The sequence below is a fragment of the Stegodyphus dumicola genome, chromosome 9 (genome assembly GCF_044657685.1).
Source record: "Stegodyphus dumicola isolate Sdum_Otavi_A_Nest chromosome 9, ASM4465768v1".
Taxonomy (NCBI): domain Eukaryota; kingdom Metazoa; phylum Arthropoda; class Arachnida; order Araneae; family Eresidae; genus Stegodyphus; species Stegodyphus dumicola.
Genome location: NC_140776.1, coordinates 181,664,472 through 181,685,268, shown reverse-complemented (window position 1 = coordinate 181,685,268; position 20,797 = coordinate 181,664,472). Strand labels below are relative to the sequence as shown.

The window sequence follows — 20,797 nt, the reverse complement described above, 5'->3', positions numbered from 1 at the left end:
CAAAAACGATGTCCTTTGAATTATAGAAACAGATTAATATTACCTTCACTTACGACTTGAAATGCAATTAATTTGTTTTGTGCAACACAGGGGATTCACACAATGCAATCTAATATTTGATTCCAGGTAATAGCTGAAATACCGTGTCTCATAAACGATGATGATACAATATAAGAATTTTGATGTTTGTATTAATCAAGTCATTTCAGAATCAATGTACTTGTCTATTGTTTCTTCATGAAAAAATAGAATACATATCTTTTTTTTTTCATTAAAGTTTTTGTCAGAATGCCATAAAACATCATATTACATATTGGATATGTCAAGTTATTCAGCAAGAGTTAGGCACGACTGTTTCAGATCAAAAGCATATTTCAAATTCTCTAGTGATTGCAATCTTCATTCAGCTTGACCATACATCACCATACATGTTCTCTCTTCTAGTTCTGAAATGCTTACACATGAAACTTTTTATGAAGAAGTTTTGCATTTTTCACATACAGTCAAAAGTCGTTAATTCGGACACCCATAATTCGGAATGATCTATAATCCGGACCTCAAAACTAAAAACTTTCTGCGCATGCGCCGCGTTGACACATGCGCATAGGCGTTTACGTGCGCGCGTAAGACCTTTTACGACTGCGCATATGAGTGTGCGCAAGTGCAGAATACGTTTTCGCGTGCACGTTTTATGTATAATGGATGTATAAGCTAAAATTATCTAATTATCTATTTCAGTTAATGTTGATGATTGCGTTGTTCCTTAATTTTCGAATTGGATGTGGCTTATTATTTTTTGCAGACTGTAAGAGCAATTTTATAAAAGTAAGCTTAAACTTTCGATTATATCAAATAGAATTTCCGATATATATTTGTCAATATGTAAAGGATCTAAAGCGAAAGTATGTTTTGAAATCCGAAATCTGTTTATCAATTTCACGCTGCTCGGCGGGGGGAACGCTGCGGCGGGCGCATAATGAATTGGAAGTTGATCTGTCAGCACTATCCTTATCTTCAGCGCAGATGTTTTTATTTTATTTGGCTTATAATTCCTTACCAAATGTAGTATTTCATCTCAATATGCTCCGTCTTTGATATGGTTTAAAACAAGTTCCTCCTCATTATAATTCGCTTCCGATAGCGAAGAAAGTGACAGAGGTTATTGAAAACGAAAAAATTTCGATTGACAAATTAGTTGGTGTTCTCGACACAGCAATTATAGGACTTGAACAGCGGAACTTTGTAACTGAACAAGAAATTATGTCTGTTTAATAGAATTAAAGAGAAAGTATTATCACATGAAACGAAGCAAAACTTAATTGAAAGAAATGTTTAATAAAGTAAACAAATAAATATTAAGCTTTTTCTTTTTGCAAATTTTGATACCCTTTAGATCATAATTGTTCTTTATTTCATAAATTACTGTTTCATATTTTTAATTTTAGAATTTCTGCATGCCATCTTACGAGATTTAAACTGATGATCTATAATCCGGAAAAATCGATAATCCGGAATCGCCGAAGTCCCGACGAGTCCGGATTAACGACTTTTGACTGTAATATTCATTGCATTACTTTTGCTAAATTTTAAAATGAAAGATATTTTTTTTAATTATGCTTCAGCTTTCATATGGCACTGCTAATTTCGGGAAGTTCAATTGCTTTTATTGTCAAGCATATAAGGCAGACTAGTATATTACAATTTGCCCAAGATGCCCGACAGTTTTAGAATAGCATTCAGATGTTGATTTTAACATAAATCTTTATAATTCCACTTTTAATCTTATTTAATACAATATGCGATATTGTTTGCATTAAAAGCAATATAAATAAAATATTAGTTTGCAAATAAAATATGAAGCATATTTAGAGTAATATGTTAAATATCAAAGTGGAAGAAAGAAGTTTCATGTTGTTCTAGACGTGAGATCATATGATACATTTCTCAAATGATAGTAATTGTATTATCAATTTCAAAATTATAACTGTAAATTTAGTTTTTAATCATCATATCAATTAAAAAATATGAAAAATATTCAACATCCATTATATTTTTAATATTTCACACCTACCTTTTGTAAAAGGTTTATTGTCAGGATCGGGTGGTTCTTGTTTAATATTCTGCAATTCCTGCTTTGGTAATTTCACTGGTTGTTGAAAATTTTTATCATCTATAAATGCCTAAGATATGATACTGTTATTAATTACACTAAAACAATTAATAACATTGTCATCCATATGATAATTTATATAAGGTATTCAGTGGCAGATTGGGCAAAGAGATCACAGCTAGCAAGAAAAAATATGTTGGCCCTAAGGCTCCCATATGTAATGTCATTATACATATAAGTTATCATCATCATAAAAAAATTTTATAAAATAAAAATGTACATTTCAGAAAAGTAACACTTTATTCATATATATATATATATATATATATAGAAGAAGAATATTTTGGCTAAAACAAAAACTGAAGATATTAATTGAAGAAATATTTGCCCAGGTACCTGGAATTAAAAAATATTTAAATGGCTTAATTATGAATCAACTGCTGTTTCGTTTGTATAATTATTTAGTCACTGTTATTTTTTGTTTGTAGTTTATTTGCATATTAGAAGAAGAATATTTTGGCTAAAACAAAAACTGAAGATATTAATTGAAGAAATATTTGCCCAGGTACCTGGAATTAAAAAATATTTAAATGGCTTAATTATGAATCAACTGCTGTTTCGTTTGTATAATTATTTAGTCACTGTTATTTTTTGTTTGTAGTTTATTTGCATATATATATGCAAATAAACTACAAACAAAAAATAACATGCATATATATATGCATGTTATTTTTTGTTTGTATGCATGCATATATATATGCAAATAAACTACATGCAAATAAACAAATAAACAAACATGCATATATATATGCAAATAAACTACAAACAAAAAATAACAGTGACTAAATAATTATACAAACGAAACAGCAGTTGATTCATAATTAAGCCATTTAAATATTTTTTAATTCCAGGTACCTGGGCAAATATTTCTTCAATTAATATCTTCAGTTTTTGTTTTAGCCAAAATATTCTTCTTTATGTTCATCAATAGCAATGACTCCAAATTAACTTGCTTCATACATAGTACTCCTTAATCTACTTTTTACAATTTTTAATTTTGCAAAAGCTCTTTCGCATTCAACTTGTGTTGTAAATAGGGTGAGTACAATCTTATAAGCAAACAAGACATTGGTGTATGCATTACTATATAAATTATCTTTCAAGTGTAATTTATATGCAAACAAGATGCAATTTTTTCAAAACCTGCATTTAGCTTTGGATGAATGCTCATTAATAAATAGAGCCTTCTCTCTTTCCAACTCAGTATCAGATTCAAAATAATGATTTTCAATTGAATTTTTTAGTACTTCCCATTTAATTACTATTCTAAAATTTGATATTTTATCTAGAATAGATTTTGCCATTTGTTGTATCTGTGCATTTTGTATATCACTGGAAGATATACTTTTGAGTGCAAGTATTAATTCTACGTACGTTCCCCCACACTCAGGACTGTCTTGCTGAGTCATCTGTGTCGGTTTGATCGTTTGAGTTTCTTGATCGACCCGAAATCGCTCAACCCCATGGTTGCCTCCCTAACTATATTATATGCGGGCAACTGCATGGTTGCCTGCTGGCCCTATCCACCACTGAAGGTATTGTATAAGGTATTTGAATAATTTATATGTGTATTTGTGATTTTATAATTTATATACAGAGAGAGAGAGAATTTATGTTTAATAATACAGTGTACAGAAACCTCAGAAACTGATTCAACAAAAAAAATAAACTTAATAATAAAAAGTTAATTAAGAATACTTCCCTTTCTTTTATGAACTTATGACTAATTATATTTTTAAAACTGGTCAATTCTTCTGAATTAACAACTTATTCAAAAAACTTGTTTCAAATCCAACTTCAAGAATGCTAAAGTGTTGGAATTTTTGAAAGTTATAAGGAAATTTCATCTCTTCTATAAGGAATATCTTAACAAAGATAATACTACTCTAATTAGAAGGCCCCCCCCCAAAAAAATCAAAATTTTATTTCGTGGATATTTCCATTCATATTGATGCAAAACAGTTAAGATTTTATTGCCAGACCTATATTTCAACTGATGCAGAATTTTCCCTGCAGTAAGATTTTATTGCCAATTCTACTATATATGAGTTTATATGTTTATATTATAAATGCATATGTAGTTGAATGCCAATTAGTTGAAGTAATTATGACTATAGTTCATCTTAGATAATTGACTGGTTTGGTTTGTTTTAATTATGGCAAATCGTGCTATGGCTATCTGCCTAAAGGGAGAGGATGAATTACCTTTTCAGGAAATCTGGTTCATATTCATCTTCACATGGGAAAAAAACCACGAAAACAGCTATGAAAGCAGCCCATTTGCTAAGATTTGAATCCTGGTCAATTTACCAGGACATAAAGGTTTTACTACTTAGCCACTGATGAGCTCTTCCGATCATGATTTTTGATAGATGAAAAGGTAAAAGTTACTTATCGGTTACAAATTGGTGGTTTTCGCACCTTTTTATCAGAAAGATTCCCAAACTATCGTATTTATCATAAATCAGTAAACATTATCAGCATGTGAAAAGAAAACATACTTTAGCAATTTAAAATATGAATTTATATTATTAAATAAGGATTACATGATATATTTAAAAAAATTTACATTCTTCTTTCCATAATTTTTTTTCCACTGTTCTCCTCCCAAAGTACACAGCGATCTATTTGTATATACTAAAAAATCAGAGAATCGCAGAGACTTTGTGCAAACTTCGGCAACAGCAGGTATCTAGAAAACACACTTCTTCGTTGGTTATGTGCATGGTTGCCAGAGTTTGGCACATTATGAAAATACAGTGATTTCTTCTGAGGTGGTTGCATTAATAAATAAGCACAATGCCCATTTTTCTTTTGACAAGGTTTCCTGAAATTATTTATTTGAAATGCTAAGTATAAGTGCATAAATACAATAATTAATATTTTAACAAACTTTTAGATAAAAAAAAAGTATTTTAAAACGCTTTTTATGAGAGTCATAACTCTAGTAGCTACTGCACTGTCATGCCAGTTTTTGATCAATAGAAGATTCATACAAAAAGCATCAAGGTGTTACAAAGCTTTACACAAGGCTTCAGCACCTATAATTAGTCAAGTGGTAAAACTGAGTCCTAGGATTTCAACCAGAATTTAAATCCTGACAAATGAGCCTGGAAGTTTTAATGTTTTGCTCATATGTGATGTATGTGCCATTTTTGCCTAGAAATCTTCCACAAAGATATCCTTTCGCTTAGATATAGAACCCTTGTGATCCCTGCCATAATCAAAATAAATGAAATGAAGACTTCAGCATGGCTAATTTTTATGCTTTCATTTCATCATTATTCTCAGCACAGCTGCAATTTTTATTTATTTCCTGATCTATGCTATTATCATTTCAAACATACAGTGTCTCACAAAAGTGATGGGACACTTGTGTTTTACAAAAGGAAACTGTAGTAAAATAAATTTTAAAAAAACATGTAAAATTTTTTGTGGGTGTGTTTCATACTTAAATTTAGTAACAATTATTACATAATATACATTTTCTCAAAATGTTAAAATAATAATTTAATAAAAATACAATTGTTTAGAACCGGGGAAAAAATGGCTCACATAAGTGATGGGACACTTACATTTCCATCAAATATTTATCCAAAAATTTTACTTTTTAAAAGGTTTTAATATTTTTTGGATATTCTTTTACTTTTAAAACATGATTTAATCTTCTTGGGATGGTTTCGACTAATTTTTTTGCGATTTCTGGAGTGATTTTACCCCATTCTTCTTGAAGCACCGATTTTAATTGTTGTTTTGAAGAAATGGTGTGTTTGCGAATTCTTGATTCCAATTCTTACCAAATATTCTCTATGAGATTTAAGTCTGGAGATCGTGGTGGTGTTTTTATTATTTCAGGATAGTTATACAGCAGCTAGAGTCTAACGTTCAAAGCAGTGTGCTTTGGGTCATTGTCCTGGTAGAATTTAAAATCGTTATGAAGGTTCAATTTTCGTGCTGAAAATTTCAAATTTTGATTTAAAATGCCAATATATTTGTACTGATCCATTATACTGTCAATAGAAATAAGATTACCAATTCCAGCGGACGACATACACCTCCATACCATAACTCTTCCTCTACCATGTTTTACTGTTGGCACCAAGTTCTGTTTGCGAAATTCTTTCCTGAATTTTCTCCACACCAAGATTTTCTCGTCAGAACCAAATATATTAAATTTACTCTCATCAGCAAATATAACTTTATTCCAGTAATTAGAATTTTTATTTATGTTGGATTTCGTGAAAGCCAGTCTGAGTTTTCTATTCTCACTTACGAAGAATTTTTTCCTGGCTGCTCTACCGTGATATCCAGCAGATCGAATTACTCTTCTAATAATCTCAGGATTAACAATTACTCCATATAATGCTTGTAAATCAGCAGCAACTTTAGGAGCACTCATTCTTGGAATTTTTTTAATATTTCGAACGATAATTCGCTTTATTCCATTGGATAGCTTTGATGGTCGGCCAGATCTTCTTTTATCCTGAATCATATGATTCTTTTTATATCGTTTAATGATACTGAAAACTGTTGAATGACTCAAGTGAACTGTTTCAGCAGTTTCTCTAATAGATTTTCCACATTCAATATGCAAATTAATAACTAATTTTCGAATTTCAGGCAAAGTTTCTTTTCATTTAACATTCATAGTTGCACAGAGCTAAAAAACACAAAAATTCCAAAACAAACTGGAGGGAAATACTGCAAACGATTTTATAAATTATTGCTGATTCCTTTTGAGTAAAAATAAAAAACCCAAAAAATATTTTTATTGTAGTACGTAGTAGTATCTAATGGTGTCCCATCACTTATGTGAGCCATTTTTTGCTGCGTTCTAAACAAATGTATTTTTATTAAATTAATATTTTAATATTTTGAGAAAATGTATGTTATGTAATAATTGTTATTAAATTTAAGTATGAAACACACCCACCAAAAAAGTTTACATGTTTTTTAAACTTATTTTATTACAGTTTCCTTTTGTAAAGCACAAGTATCCTATCACTTTTGTGAGACACAGTATGTATAAATTAATTGTTATTTAATGTTGCTTTCATTTTTAACTCAAGTAAAGCACATTTTTTACAATAATGTACAATAGGATGGCCATTAAATGACCCATGGCTAATAAGAAAGCCCAAAAGATCAACATAACTAATAATTGGTGCATATAATTACTATAATGAATGTAACTTATAACTCAAAATTATGTCAAAAGCATATGTACTTCATTGTCTTCATGAAACAGAAGGTCATCAATGATATTAGCGTCTTCTTTCATTTGAAATTCAGTTTTCTCATTCCTCACAGTATTTCTTGAACAGTTTGCTAAATAAGCTCTTTCATGGTAGTCAGGCAGCTCTGAGATAAAATGAAGATTTAATACAATATTTTCAGAAACTGAAGCATCTAAGCATATTGCTTATGAACAGTTATAAAAATTTTGTCTACTTAATTAATAAGCTTCTTTAATTGATTAGAAAAGGCATACTAAATTATGGAAAATAAACATAATAACATAATAAATGAGAACAGAGAGATCTGGCTTAAATAAAATTACCATACTGTCTTATTCAGTACCTAATAAAGATAATTAGGCAGTCTGTGCAGAAAAGGCTTTACATACGGAAAAGTTTTAAATGTACTGCACAGTTCTGATCCATTATGTAAGAAGACTATTGGCATCTATTAAGAAAAAAGAATAAATCTCTAACTAAAGTATCTGAATATCAAATGGGAAAAGGGTTTGAATTAAAATCATGAACTGAATTGAAAAGAATTTTATGGATGTAAAAAATTTCAAGGAAATTTTATCTACCAAATAATAGTTTTTAAAGTATTTTCAGTAGAAACTTTGGGAAAAAAAATAGAAGATTACTATACTAATCAACAGATGCATTTGTGAACTGCTCTTTTCCAAACACAAGTTTTATATTCCTCTGTTCTTTTATAACAGTGAATGTTAATATCAATTTATTTTGAAAACCTAAAACACCATGTCCTTCTAAAAGGAAATATGAATTCAAATAAAAAATTTTCTGAAGGAAATCTTTTTCTCCAACATCATTAAAAGGTTAACAATATGCTGCTTAAGTGGAATGATTATTTTTATTAGAGAAAATCTGTTATATCGCACTGTGCAATTTTAATAGAATGACAGTATTGCAAGTGCAAGGATTATTAGCATCCTTTTAAATTATTATTCACTTCCTCAATGATATTTTTAAAAGAATTGGTTTTAAGGCACAAGAGTTGTAATTTTGAGAAAATAATGCATATTTAAAGGATAAATAAGACTTTTTGTTAATTAAATGAAAAATTAATTGTTGTAATAAAATGAAAATTGAATTAAAAAAATAAATTAATATAAAATAAATAAATTAAATATATATAGCTGTTTTAACTTTAATAATGTTTTTTTTTTTTTTTCATTTTTATAAAAAATAAAATGGAAGGTTGTTTAGAATACATTACTGTAAACTTTTTTGGTGCCTAAGTATTATCTCTTTGACCATGAAACCGTCGGCAAGCAGCATGATGTAGTGGTAGCTATTCATAAGAGTGACATAGCAACATACTCTCAGCATCTGCACTTTCATTTGATGCAACCTGATTGATTCTTAGTAAGCCATCTTTTGTTTCTATGAAAAAGGATATTATTAACTATTACTTATGTATTTTTTCCTTGCATTTTAAAAAACAAACAATTAAAATTTGAGACCTGCCTTTTACAGAACAGCAAGCACTGGATTATTTTCAAAGTTATATGACCCTACCTTCAAAACAAGTATGTATTAAAAAGTTATGTATTTACTGTTTTGTCTGCCATATCCTTATCAGCTGGATATGGCAGACAAAACAGTAAAAGACTGGAACAATTACTTACAGTAAGTTTTCACTCATAGCTTTCTAAACAGAACTTCTGATAAAATCGGAGGCTTAACAAAATAATAGAAATTGATCAAAGCCACTTTTTTTTTTTTTTTTTTTTTTTTTTTTTTTTTTTAATGCAGCAAGTCCAATGCTGACATTTTATTAAATAAAGAGACATTAGTTCCTTCAGAACTCCAGAGGAATATTTGTATAACTTTGGTGGGATCTCCAACAACTTTCAACTTTTTTACTCACAACTTCTTTTGACCACAGATAACTTTCCATTTGAACTAAAATGTATTTTGTCAAAAAGTGCAATGCAGTACCCTGCCTTCACTATTTGCTTATTCAGTATCCATGTTTTAATCAATTTGCAAACTACAGAAGCTCAGATGATTTTAAAAATTAATTATTATTCATCACAAATATGCACTAAAGGAAAACATATATAACAGAAATATAGCATCCCAGCACACCCAATAATTCCCATAGTAATTCAATCATGAGTATAAATATATATACATTGAATCACACTGATGTTTCATTTTTCTACAGCAGCTTTAATAGAAAAACATGATTTTTCTCTCATCCCTAGAAACTGCCCAGCCCAATATAGTATTTACTACTCTAGTGTTTTTGAAGATTAGACTGAAATACCTTACTTTCATTTATATAAAAAAAGAAATTCACAGTGCATACCTTAAAATCCTTATAAACTGATTTTTAATTATAGAATTTTTTAATACATTGTAAAAACACAATTGAAGGATGCAGTATAATGTATTTTTCTCACATTATCTAGCACTAGTTCAAAACAAACTCAACATTAATTAATATCCAAATCTTGCTAGATACCAAGAAAAAATGTTTTAAATTTCCTTGATCTTTTTTGGGGGGTAGGGAAGGCTTCTTTTGTAGCTTCACAGTTTCGATTTAGTAGAAAGTACTGGAAACCACAATTTTATGCATGATTACAGTAAACACTGTAATTTTATGCAACACCCATGAGAGTTGCGATACCTATTTCGAGAACATCTATATTATGTATACCATATATCCTCTGTGGGCCTCTGAAAAAGCTGGTTTTACTTCCTTAAATATTGATCCAGCACTGTACATTTTAATTCCAGAGTTTTTCATTCTAAGGTAAAGAAATTACAGTAGAAGAAACAAATGTGTTCTGCTTCATAAAAACAATATAGCAAAAATCAAAACTAGTAAAATATTCCTGACCTCTTTAGATCTGCATGCTCAAATTATGGAAACAATAGGACTAGTCACATTAGAAATACTTTCAAATATGTAAAATGAGATATGGTGATGCTTAGACATAGCCAAGCTGCAAATTGCACTCTAGAGGTGGATTGAAATGTTTCGAGTTCATCTTTCCAGTTATGCAAATCTTGATGCAATAAATACATTAATTTCAGATATATGTGTCATCCTTTTTATCACTTCTTTTCTGGACACCCCCTAATGACTGCATCAGAAGAGTTAAGCTGATTCCCCCAAAGCTTTGTTGTCTTTATCTCAGTGCCCTTTATTTTGTGTGAATGAACATGGCACTTCTAGTGAAATATTTTTGGATCTCTAGTACTTGAGATAAAAGATTGTAGCATACATTAAGAGAAACAGTACCATTTTGAAGTCTGCTGAGTAATATAGGAATACATTTGAGATCTTATTATGTTATGACTGGAAACTTCAGATATTTCTGAGTATTTTTAAATAGTTAAATCATTTCAATAGAATTTATAATTTTTAATTTATAATTAATCTGTGTGATGATTAACAATTAATAGCATCAGACCCAAAGCAGCATTCTTGGCCAACTGAACATATTTTATCTCTGGATAAACAATTCATCAAAAGCATATTCTTAACTTGAATTACATCATGCAAAGGATGCAATCTGAACCCATTTTTAGGGACTTATTTATGCTTTTCTGCATTGTAATGACAATGCAATTAATGCAAGAGAAATAAGCAATGACATGTTTGCAGGATAGCAAGTAACATGAGGAACAACAGTAATGTGATGTGTCACGTCAACAACAGCAATGTGATGTGTCTGAGATGAAAGTTTGGTTCAGAATGATTTTAGTTTAATTTTTTCCCAAATCTACAATTATTATTATTAAAGTAAGTATCTGCCTCATAAATGTATTATAAGAATCATGCAAAGAAGGTTAATTCTGAAATGATGCAGTTTAGAATGCCAATGTTTTTAGGACAGAAAGGAAAAATAACCAAACTGAAATATAGAGTTAAAGGACTGCTGCAAATTAAAGTTAGAATTTTGATTTAGCAATAATTTTTCATCTTACATAAGTACATGCATATGAGTGTGCGCGTATGCCAGTATTATTCAGGCAATCTTTTATGATAACCCTGTAAATACTTGAGAATGTGTTTAACAAAAGTACCTTAGATTTAACTTAACACACATTCTGAAAATTTAACAAGCAGGATACGTTTTTAGATATCATTAATTTTTTTAAAGTACTTTACTTTCAAAATGAGATAGCATCAGAAAGAACAGCTTGGCAATACAATGAAATATTCAGTTACAAAATACTTAAAAAGTAGCTTTTTAACCCTTTCCGCCACACTACCTTTTAAAGTCGGAGTTTTGATTAAAAAAAAAAAAAAGTAGGCAGGGTAATTAGGCCTAGAGGAGTACACAAGTAAAATTTTGTAAAGATAACATTTATCATTTTAATTCTGTGGGTGTGCCTGATTGAATAGAGCTTCGAAAAGAGTGCTGAAACGAGCATTGCTGGGAAGTGCGTAAAAGAGCAAGAGATTTTGCCTATGATTAAAAAACACTAGATTCTGAATACCATATCAGATTTAGCATTATCCAGGGTGTGCCACGGGGAGATCTGCTATTCTAACCCACCCCTAAAAAGCTCATTTTTGGTTATATGATGATTACATGCTTATGAATGGAGGGAAAGTAACATGGGTATATGATATTTACATTATTTACATTTCATATTTGCACTTTAGTCTATTTTTTCAGCGTGGTACTTTTTGAAGAAAGTGACACCACCTTTGAAAATGCACAACCCAATATTGCATGTTTTGAACATGTGCTGGGATCCGTACTAGATTCACTATCTGAAAGCAATTCGTGTAGCACTTTCAGTGCTTTAGAACTGGTCAGCCCTCTCTGATCCGTTTGGAAAATAATTAAAAATCCGAAAAAATAAACTAATATTATATCTACAATTTTGAAATTATAAACTATAAAATAAAAATATAAATGTCTACAACTCAAAACTACTAAACGTAGCGCTAAGAAAGCGAAAGAGAAAAAGAGAACTGCTCTAGTGAAAAACCAAACAGCTAATTGATAAAATTATTACTGACCTTCAGAAAATCATTCCAACAGTTTCTTAGTTGATAACCAAACCTCCCCCTCCCCAAAAAATAATTGATAGAAGAAACAGAAAAACAGGAAATGAAACACAGATGTGGACCCACCTTTCTATGTTAATGAGCTGACCGATGAGCTGCAGAGAAACAAAGAAACAGCTGCCTCTCAGTTACCTAGACTTGCAGTGAGCCCAGTCTGGGAACACCTCGGTTCGCCGTTCGATTTTAGGCAAGATTTCAAGGTAAAAATTTAAAACTAATATAGAATAAGGAGATTAGAATACAGCCAAAAAAATAACATAGAAATTTTTTTCAAACAATTCCTTTTATACCCTAAAAAAAATCTGGAAGATTTCTTTGAGAAATGAGGGTCTTAAAAAACTAAACATGGCTAAAATATATGGACTGGTTTGTGTTGAGCTTCCATTTACTATAAATAAAGAAGGTTCCGAGTAACCTATAGTAACCTTTAAATCCTTTTTCATTCAATTTTTCTGTGCGTACAACAGAAGGAAAGTTTTAAGCGTGCCCAGATCGAGCACACTGTGCCGCAAAGGGTTAATTGCTGTTACAACCAAGATCTGTTAACATAAATTAACATTTTCAAAATCTTTCAACTACTTTTTAAAAATGGTTTTGAGAGAAGAGAGAGTACACATACATTAACTGCGGTTTATGTCAAACATTAACTGCGGTTTGAAATAACTGCAAATTGTGCTGCAGATTGAAACAAAAAAAAAAAAAAAAATCAAAAAATAATTAAATGTTTTATTAATCTTTATAGTAAAGGTAATTAAAATTATCAATCATGTATTTATAAGAAATTAATAAAAAATAAGAATATATTTTAATCAAATCTCTCATAATGTCTTTTAAGAAGAATCCCAAATGGCTGTTTTATACAGTACAAAGTCCGTAAACTGGACTCGTCGGGACTTCGGCGTTTCCGGATTAGGGTTTTTCTGGATTATAGATCATAAATTTAAATCTGGTAAGATGGCATGCAGAAATTACGCAATTAAAAATATGAAACCATAATTTATGAAATAAAGAGCAATTATGATTTAAGGGTATCAAAATTTACAAAAAAAAAAAAAAGCATAATATTTGTTTACTTTATTAAAGATTTCATTCAATGTAAATTGTTTAATTGCTTCGTTTTTTGTGCTAATACTTTCTCTTTAATTCTATAAACAGACATAATTTCTTGTTCAGTTACAAAGTTCAACTGTTCAAGTCCTGTAATTGCTGTGTCGAGAATACCAACTAACTTGTCAATCAAAATTTTTTCGTTTTCAATAAACGTTTCATTTTTGTCACTTTCTTCACTATCAGAAGCGACGCATGCGTGCATGCATATCAGAAGTGTGCATTAAACGTGCATGCATAATGCATACAAAAAAATAATAATTGGTGGCTTTGAGGTCCGGAATATAGGTCATTCCGGATAATTTACGTCTGGATTACGGACTTTGTACTGTACATGTTTTCTTACAGAACATGCTTAATAACATGTTAATAAAAATAATAGAAAGGAACACCTTTTTTTATCTTTGGTGCTACTCCTTCTCCTAGAAATGAACCAGCTGTCTGCACAATAATTTTAGATCCATGGCCCCGACCACGCCACGATTCAACTTTTTTCTCTTGCTCAATAATATCAGCTTTAACAGAGCATTCTCTATAATAAAGAGTAGTTTCTTTTTACAAGCTAAATAAAATATTCTGCCCTTTCTTGAAAGAAAAATTGATAAAACAAGATTATATGGGACTTTATGTTACCGACTCAAATCATACTGAAATAATAAAAAAATGTTTCAAAAGATTGTTTTATTACTTCCATTGATATTCAAAACCTCATTACAATTGAAAAAGAACCAAATTAAGAATTATTTTTCAGCTTTACATAAAATCCATTTTCTGATATATGCAGTTTTTACATTAAAATATAGAAATTTTTCAAAAATAAAAAGTTAAAAATGAAAATTTCACATTTATTCTTATTATTACATACATTGAGGGAAAAAAATAAAAAATTTTAAAATGCAAATTGCTGTTTTTAAAACTACTGTAATCAAATTACTGCATTATATGGAAAAATAAATAACAATTGAAAGCTAAATCATTGTAGTATCAATATTCTTTTCCTTGAATCTTTACCTACCTGCCTTTGCAAAGTTTTCATAACAGAAATTGCTACTTTAAGAATTTATATGACATCAACGAACGATACGAATATTTGAGAGTACAACAAGGTTAACTTTATGCACCCAGCAGTGATTGTGCAGAAGACAAGGCAAACAGTCATACATTGTACACAGGCCAATACTAGTTCTTTTACTTAAAGAGCAATTTCCCGATTTTTTAATATCTACTTATGCATGTATATGACAAACAACTCCCGAATTTTCTTTCTTTACAGTGAGGAATATTTAATTGTATATTTGTATGTCATGTCAACAGAAACTGCAAAGATTTTGAATTTCCTGAAACGTTATATATAACATATAAATGAGGGATTCGTACAAATATTTCAATTCTCTTTTCAGATTTAACCTGTTCATGATGGCTAGCTCAGTCATTGAACCACTCTCTCGGGATGACACGCTAATCGAATGCACTGTCTTATGGGGACGGGTATTTCATGCTGCCAAAGCCTAACTTTGGGGGGGGGGGGGACAGAATGAATTAAATTTGTCCAATTGATCCAATTTTTGGTACTTTATAAGAAGAGTACTTAAGTAGTTATCAGAATTATTTTGTGTCAAAATACCCGTGTTAGAACAATGCTATATATAAATCTAATACATATCCCAAATCGCGCTTTCGAAACATGAAAAATGCAAGTCGAATTTCGTCAATTGGCCAAGTAGAATGAGAGATATAGAACTGTCCTTCCCCCCCTCCCCCACAGTGTACATATAAACTGTTTGTCAGCAGACTGATATTGCCAGTTTTAATATATTTTAACATTAACACTTTGATTTAATTATTATCTAAACTTGCTTTTCAAAATACATATATAAAATAATTTCACTTTAGCATATATATGTATATGACAACCCTAAAATGTTTTAGCATTTTACATCACACAGATAGAATTTACTTGTTTATCAATTAATAAATTCAATACATACGGAATTTCTTTTTTCACCTGAGTTCGTCTCTGTGGAATTTTAGGAGCAACAACTTTTTTGGTACCAGTAGGCAGCATATCACTTCGTATTCCAGTTGGTGGAAATCTGAATATTTTGAAAAGAAAATTTCATTTTCAAATAAATTTTATGGCAAATTTTTAAAACAGGTATGTATAATCTTTTATGCACATACACATTATTTACAACAAAAAAGAAGTTGGCTCTAGGATTCAGTTTATGCAAAGTAACAAGAAAAACATTTGTAACCAAATCTGATGTCCATACATTCATTCAAGATGTGTTTTTGGTTCCCAGTAAAGTCAAATTTGAATTAAATGTGTGATTTATCAAAAAAAAAAAAAAAAAAAAAAAAAATTATTGTGGATTGATGGAAAAATTACTATTGCAAAGTATCAGCATAGAACAAAACTGTGTGCAGAAAATAGAAAAAATAAAAATGCAAGGGTCAACAGGAGTGATACTAGTAGATGATAATGATGTATTTAGTAGCTGCTTTTACCTGCAACAGCATGTAATTTAACAGAATATAATCTGAAATGCATAAATACAGTAAAATGGTTTTTTAAAAAACTATTTTATTCAAGTTTGAACATTGTTCAAGTTCCCTTGTAAATATTGTTCTTTAATGCCATTTACAGTTTAGCTGCTTAATTTCTAATGATATTTATTTTGTCCATCCCCCCTTTCTTTTTCTTTCCAAATTACAAATTTATCTAACATAACCAGATGAGTTCATTCTCAAGAATTAACTATTGAAAATATAGATAAAGGTTTGATCCTAGTATCCGGTGCACACGAGATTTGGCTACTTTTGGCGACTTTATGATGAGCAGTAAAAACGGGACATATACGATGAGTAGTAAACGGATCATTCAAAGAATATATATAGTTAAATATAGTATATATTATGTATATACACACATAGTATATAGTGTATAGTTTAAGGACATTCTTTGGATCATTTTTTATGTTGGCGATAATTTTCAAAATCGCGCCAAGGCTGCACTGTATACTAGAATTTTACCCATTACTGAACCAAGGAGCAGGGTAGCTGAGATAAGGATTTTTCATCGTTTTCACAATGTATAATGTTAATACTATCCAGCTTCTACTAGAAAATCCTCCGCTAAAGTATCCCGACTTAACCCTGAGATGCTTATTTTTCAAATTTTGTACCACATATAATATGAAACAAAAATATATGTACCACCATAAAAGCATTACGGGAAAGTGCAGAATCACCCACTGCTTGGCGCATTTCTAAGAATTGCACAAACTCGGTATTCATGTACACATCGACCTTTTTTCCTTAAAAAAACATGAGAGAATTGCACAAGTTCGGCATTGCGCACTCCCTTGACTTTGTCAATGTACACATCGATGCATTTTCAATTAAAAAGGTCAAAGGAAATTGATAAAAATCCAATTCTTCTTACTCTTGTAAAAAGCGCCAAACATAACGCGCCAAATAAGTGGACGATTCTGCATATATAATCAAAGAATAAAACCCTTTAAATTTATGTTATTTAATTATAATCGTGAATGAAACGGAACTACTCTGATATGTGCCCTCAAGGCGCCAAATTTCTCGCCAAATATTTTTGGCGAGAAACGCCACGCTGCCATATTGCTATCTAAATTTTTTGTCTACATTTCGAACTTTAAGCCTAAAATGTCTCCAAAAACACGTTTTTCGCGAATGCAAAAACCACGTTTTGAACACACAATTTAAGCTAAAAATCCGAAACAAAAACAAAAAATTTAGATAGCAAAACCGTGAAGTTTCTAACCAAAATTATTTTACAAGAGTCCATGTACACAGCAATATGTTTCAATTAAAAAAAAACATCTACGAATGGCACAATCTAGGCAACGAACGAATTTACGAACTACGCACACCTCGCTTTAATAAATTAACATAACAATAAATTTCAAAGAATACCATGTACACAGCATCCTGTTTCAACTTTAAAAAACATCTACGAATTGCAGAATTCAGATGGTACGCACTAATCAACAAAATAACTAAAATAAATTTCAAACAATTCAAAAAAACAACAATAACGACAGAAATTCATACTAAAAAAAACAATGAACATTACATTCTACAAAATAAGAACAAGAATAAAATAAAATGCACTTACCATTAATGCTTTTTCGAAGAGCAGATATACCAATTTCATACCGCCTTTAACATGCCGCCACGTAATCACTAGTATCATATTTATATGACAGCCAGACACACTATCCAGAAAATTCATACTATGGTTCACAAATAAATAAAATAACAAATAATCACAAATCCCTACTTCTATCATGCACAACCACTAAAAATAATCTCCCATACCTTCTTTCCACACCTCCAAATACCCATTGCCCCTCAACAGGATGACCATGACGATATTTCCTTATGCCGAACTTCAATTCAACAACTTTCACCATTAAATCTTTCCCCCCTAGCTTCTCAGACACAAAGCATGACGGGAACTAACGAACTCCAGCGAAAGACTTTTCAACGTCAACAGGGTTGCCATACAACACGCAATCGCGCCAAAAACCAGCACAGAACACATATCGCCACATTTGGTGAAATTAGGGCGTATATCAGAGTTGTACCAATGAAACTTTTACATTACAATAAAATATAAATACTATGAGTGTATATATATATAAAAATTGCAGTAAACAGTGAGTAATAAATAACACATACATTAAGCAAATAATATAGTTGTACAAAAAAGCAGAAAGAAGACACCTGAGTCAGAGGACCAGCATTCACAAAATACATTTAAAAAATATATGCATTCTGTCTTTTTGACATTTTAGATATTACAAGGTTTAAAAAAATGGTGAATGTTGTGAATTTTAATCAGTTTTCTTGGAAAAGTAGTCATTTTAACATTCAAGCTAGAGCCGCAAAAGTCAAAAACTTGACAAATATATGTGTTTCTGAATAATAAAGATTAAAACAAAATGTTCAAATGGGCGCAATTTTATATTCATTTAATTTTCCATAAAAAAATGTACCACTAAAAATAATGTACCACCAGTGGTACGTGTACCACAGTTGGAGAACCAGTGGCTTAACCTAAACTTTTACATTCATATCTTTATCGATAGTTGATTTTTGTCATTTCAAATAATGCGGAAACCTTATAATTGTGTATATGATTTGTTGCCAGTCAAAACATCTTAGATAAGAGTTCCTAGATTTTCTCAGACTAGCTAGGATTACACAGCAGTTTAATAATAATTCTATAATTTCAAAATTCGGGTTAGATGGTAGCAGCATTAGAGGTCTTGGTAAAATCCTAGTATACGGTGCAGCCTTGGCATGACTGAAAATTATCGCCAACACCAAAAATGATCCAAAGAACGTCTATATATATACTATACATACATAGTATATGTATATACACACATAGTATATACTATGTTTAACTGTATATTTTCTTTTAATGAGCGGTTAACTACTCATCGTATATGTCCCGCTTTTACTGCTCATCATAAAGTTGCCAAAAGTAGCCAAATCCTGTCGCACCGGATACTAGGATTAAACCTAGATAAATTATCAATGGTACTTTTCTCTTAATTATAATATAGATTATTTATCTTTTCTGTGTCTTTTTTTGAACTGCTCAAGGAGTAACTGTGATTTTTAATCAATTATGGACATTCAGCCCAGTCTTATCACTGTAAATTCAGAGCTGATTGTAAAGGCATCAGAAGAAACATATATTTAATTCATGCAGATATCTAAATAACCTTATATGAATTTAAGTGACTCAAATTTGGAAAATTCCAAACATGAGAAAGAAGATGCTTAAACATTGACTGTTAACACACATAATGAAAAATCATAAATTATTATCATATGAAAAATAAACAGAATAAAATGCAAATAAAATACACTTCAAATAAATTAAATTTTATAAAATGACGTGAAATGTCATCCAGTTGACACAATCAGTTATCAGAAAGCTGAAACAAACAAATTGAACAAAAACACCACAGAAGCTACAGAAGACTAGACTACAGAAAGGAGATAAATAGAAATATCTCTAACATTGCTGTCTTGTCTTGCTATGTAAAAAAACCACTAAAATATTTTGCAGGGAGTTGGCCATAAGGTTGTTGTATGTTCCATAAGAAAATACATTAACTAAATATTAGAAATTGATCTTAATAATTATAAATTTGTGCACTATTACTATAGAAAATCCACCAAAACCTGAAATCCTAACAGCCTCTCAGGTGTCATAAGGTCGCATAATTGCAAAACTTTAAAAATAAACATAAAAGAATATGCTTTTAAATTTACTTGGATAAATATGTAGCACAACTTATGGTGCTGTGGGTAAGATAACAACTTCCCATAAACTTAAAAATAACTTTCAGATGTCATGAAATCATTCACAGTGTTAAATTTAGTGAAAAATATTCTGATCAAGATGATATGGAAAATACCATTTAATGATGATGTGGTATTAGGTGAAAATTATTTGAAATTTTTTGGCTATGAAATTTGCATGTATCAGGAAGTAGTGACTATTATTCTGTATTACATAATATGAAATGTAAAAATTCTGAAACATAAAAATGACTTTTTATGCCTCTTCATCAGCCCCTTGTTTAACTTTATAAAAATGTAAAAAACATTTTTAATGTTTTGTTTTTACTTATTCTGCTCTGCTTTAGGTTAAATCTAATATATATAATGACCCCAAATCTGCACAGTCTTAGTCCCAAATTACACAGGTTTGGGTTTTCCTACTTTAAAAAATTTTTATTTTTCACAATTTATTTATAATCATTAGGTCCAACACTAAATTCAATATTTTGTATCCCCTCTTTTTTTCTAAAAGATTAAAATTTTGAAATTTTATTATATTTCCAACAGCATCAGGCAGACCAGATTAAAACCTTGGGCACACTGTATGTCAGTTAAACCTTATCCACAAACATCACATTTTCCTTGAAACTATCGCAGTAATCCAACTACTAATATCTGAAACTTTGTGTCTTCTGCTTCAGTATCATAGAATATCATTTACTGCAGGCTTACTATTTACTGAAGTTGAAATGGTTTTCTAGAAATGCAACAGTAGGCTTGATTGCTAGACCAGGTTTCCCACTTATAATATCACTCACCTGTAGGCACTGAGGAAATTTAGGAGATTATTGGTTTCAGGTGCATACTGTTCTGTTATCAGGA

At 30.3% G+C, this 20,797-nt stretch overlaps 1 protein-coding gene across 3 annotated transcripts in view; it reads right to left on the bottom strand.

The window, feature by feature from the left end:
• LOC118186203 (uncharacterized) overlaps window positions 1-20,797 on the bottom strand; it is a 40,069-nt gene that overhangs the window by 10,699 nt on the left and 8,573 nt on the right. For all 3 annotated transcript variants that reach the window (XM_085824430.1, XM_035356274.2, XM_035356273.2), the window contains exons 3-6: window positions 15,562-15,666; window positions 13,966-14,105; window positions 7,398-7,531; window positions 2,072-2,180 (exon numbers count right to left, since the gene is read on the bottom strand). In XM_085824430.1, coding sequence (XP_085680556.1) covers window positions 2,072-2,180; window positions 7,398-7,531; window positions 13,966-14,105; window positions 15,562-15,666 — 488 coding nt within the window. The remainder of the gene's footprint in view (window positions 1-2,071; window positions 2,181-7,397; window positions 7,532-13,965; window positions 14,106-15,561; window positions 15,667-20,797) is intronic.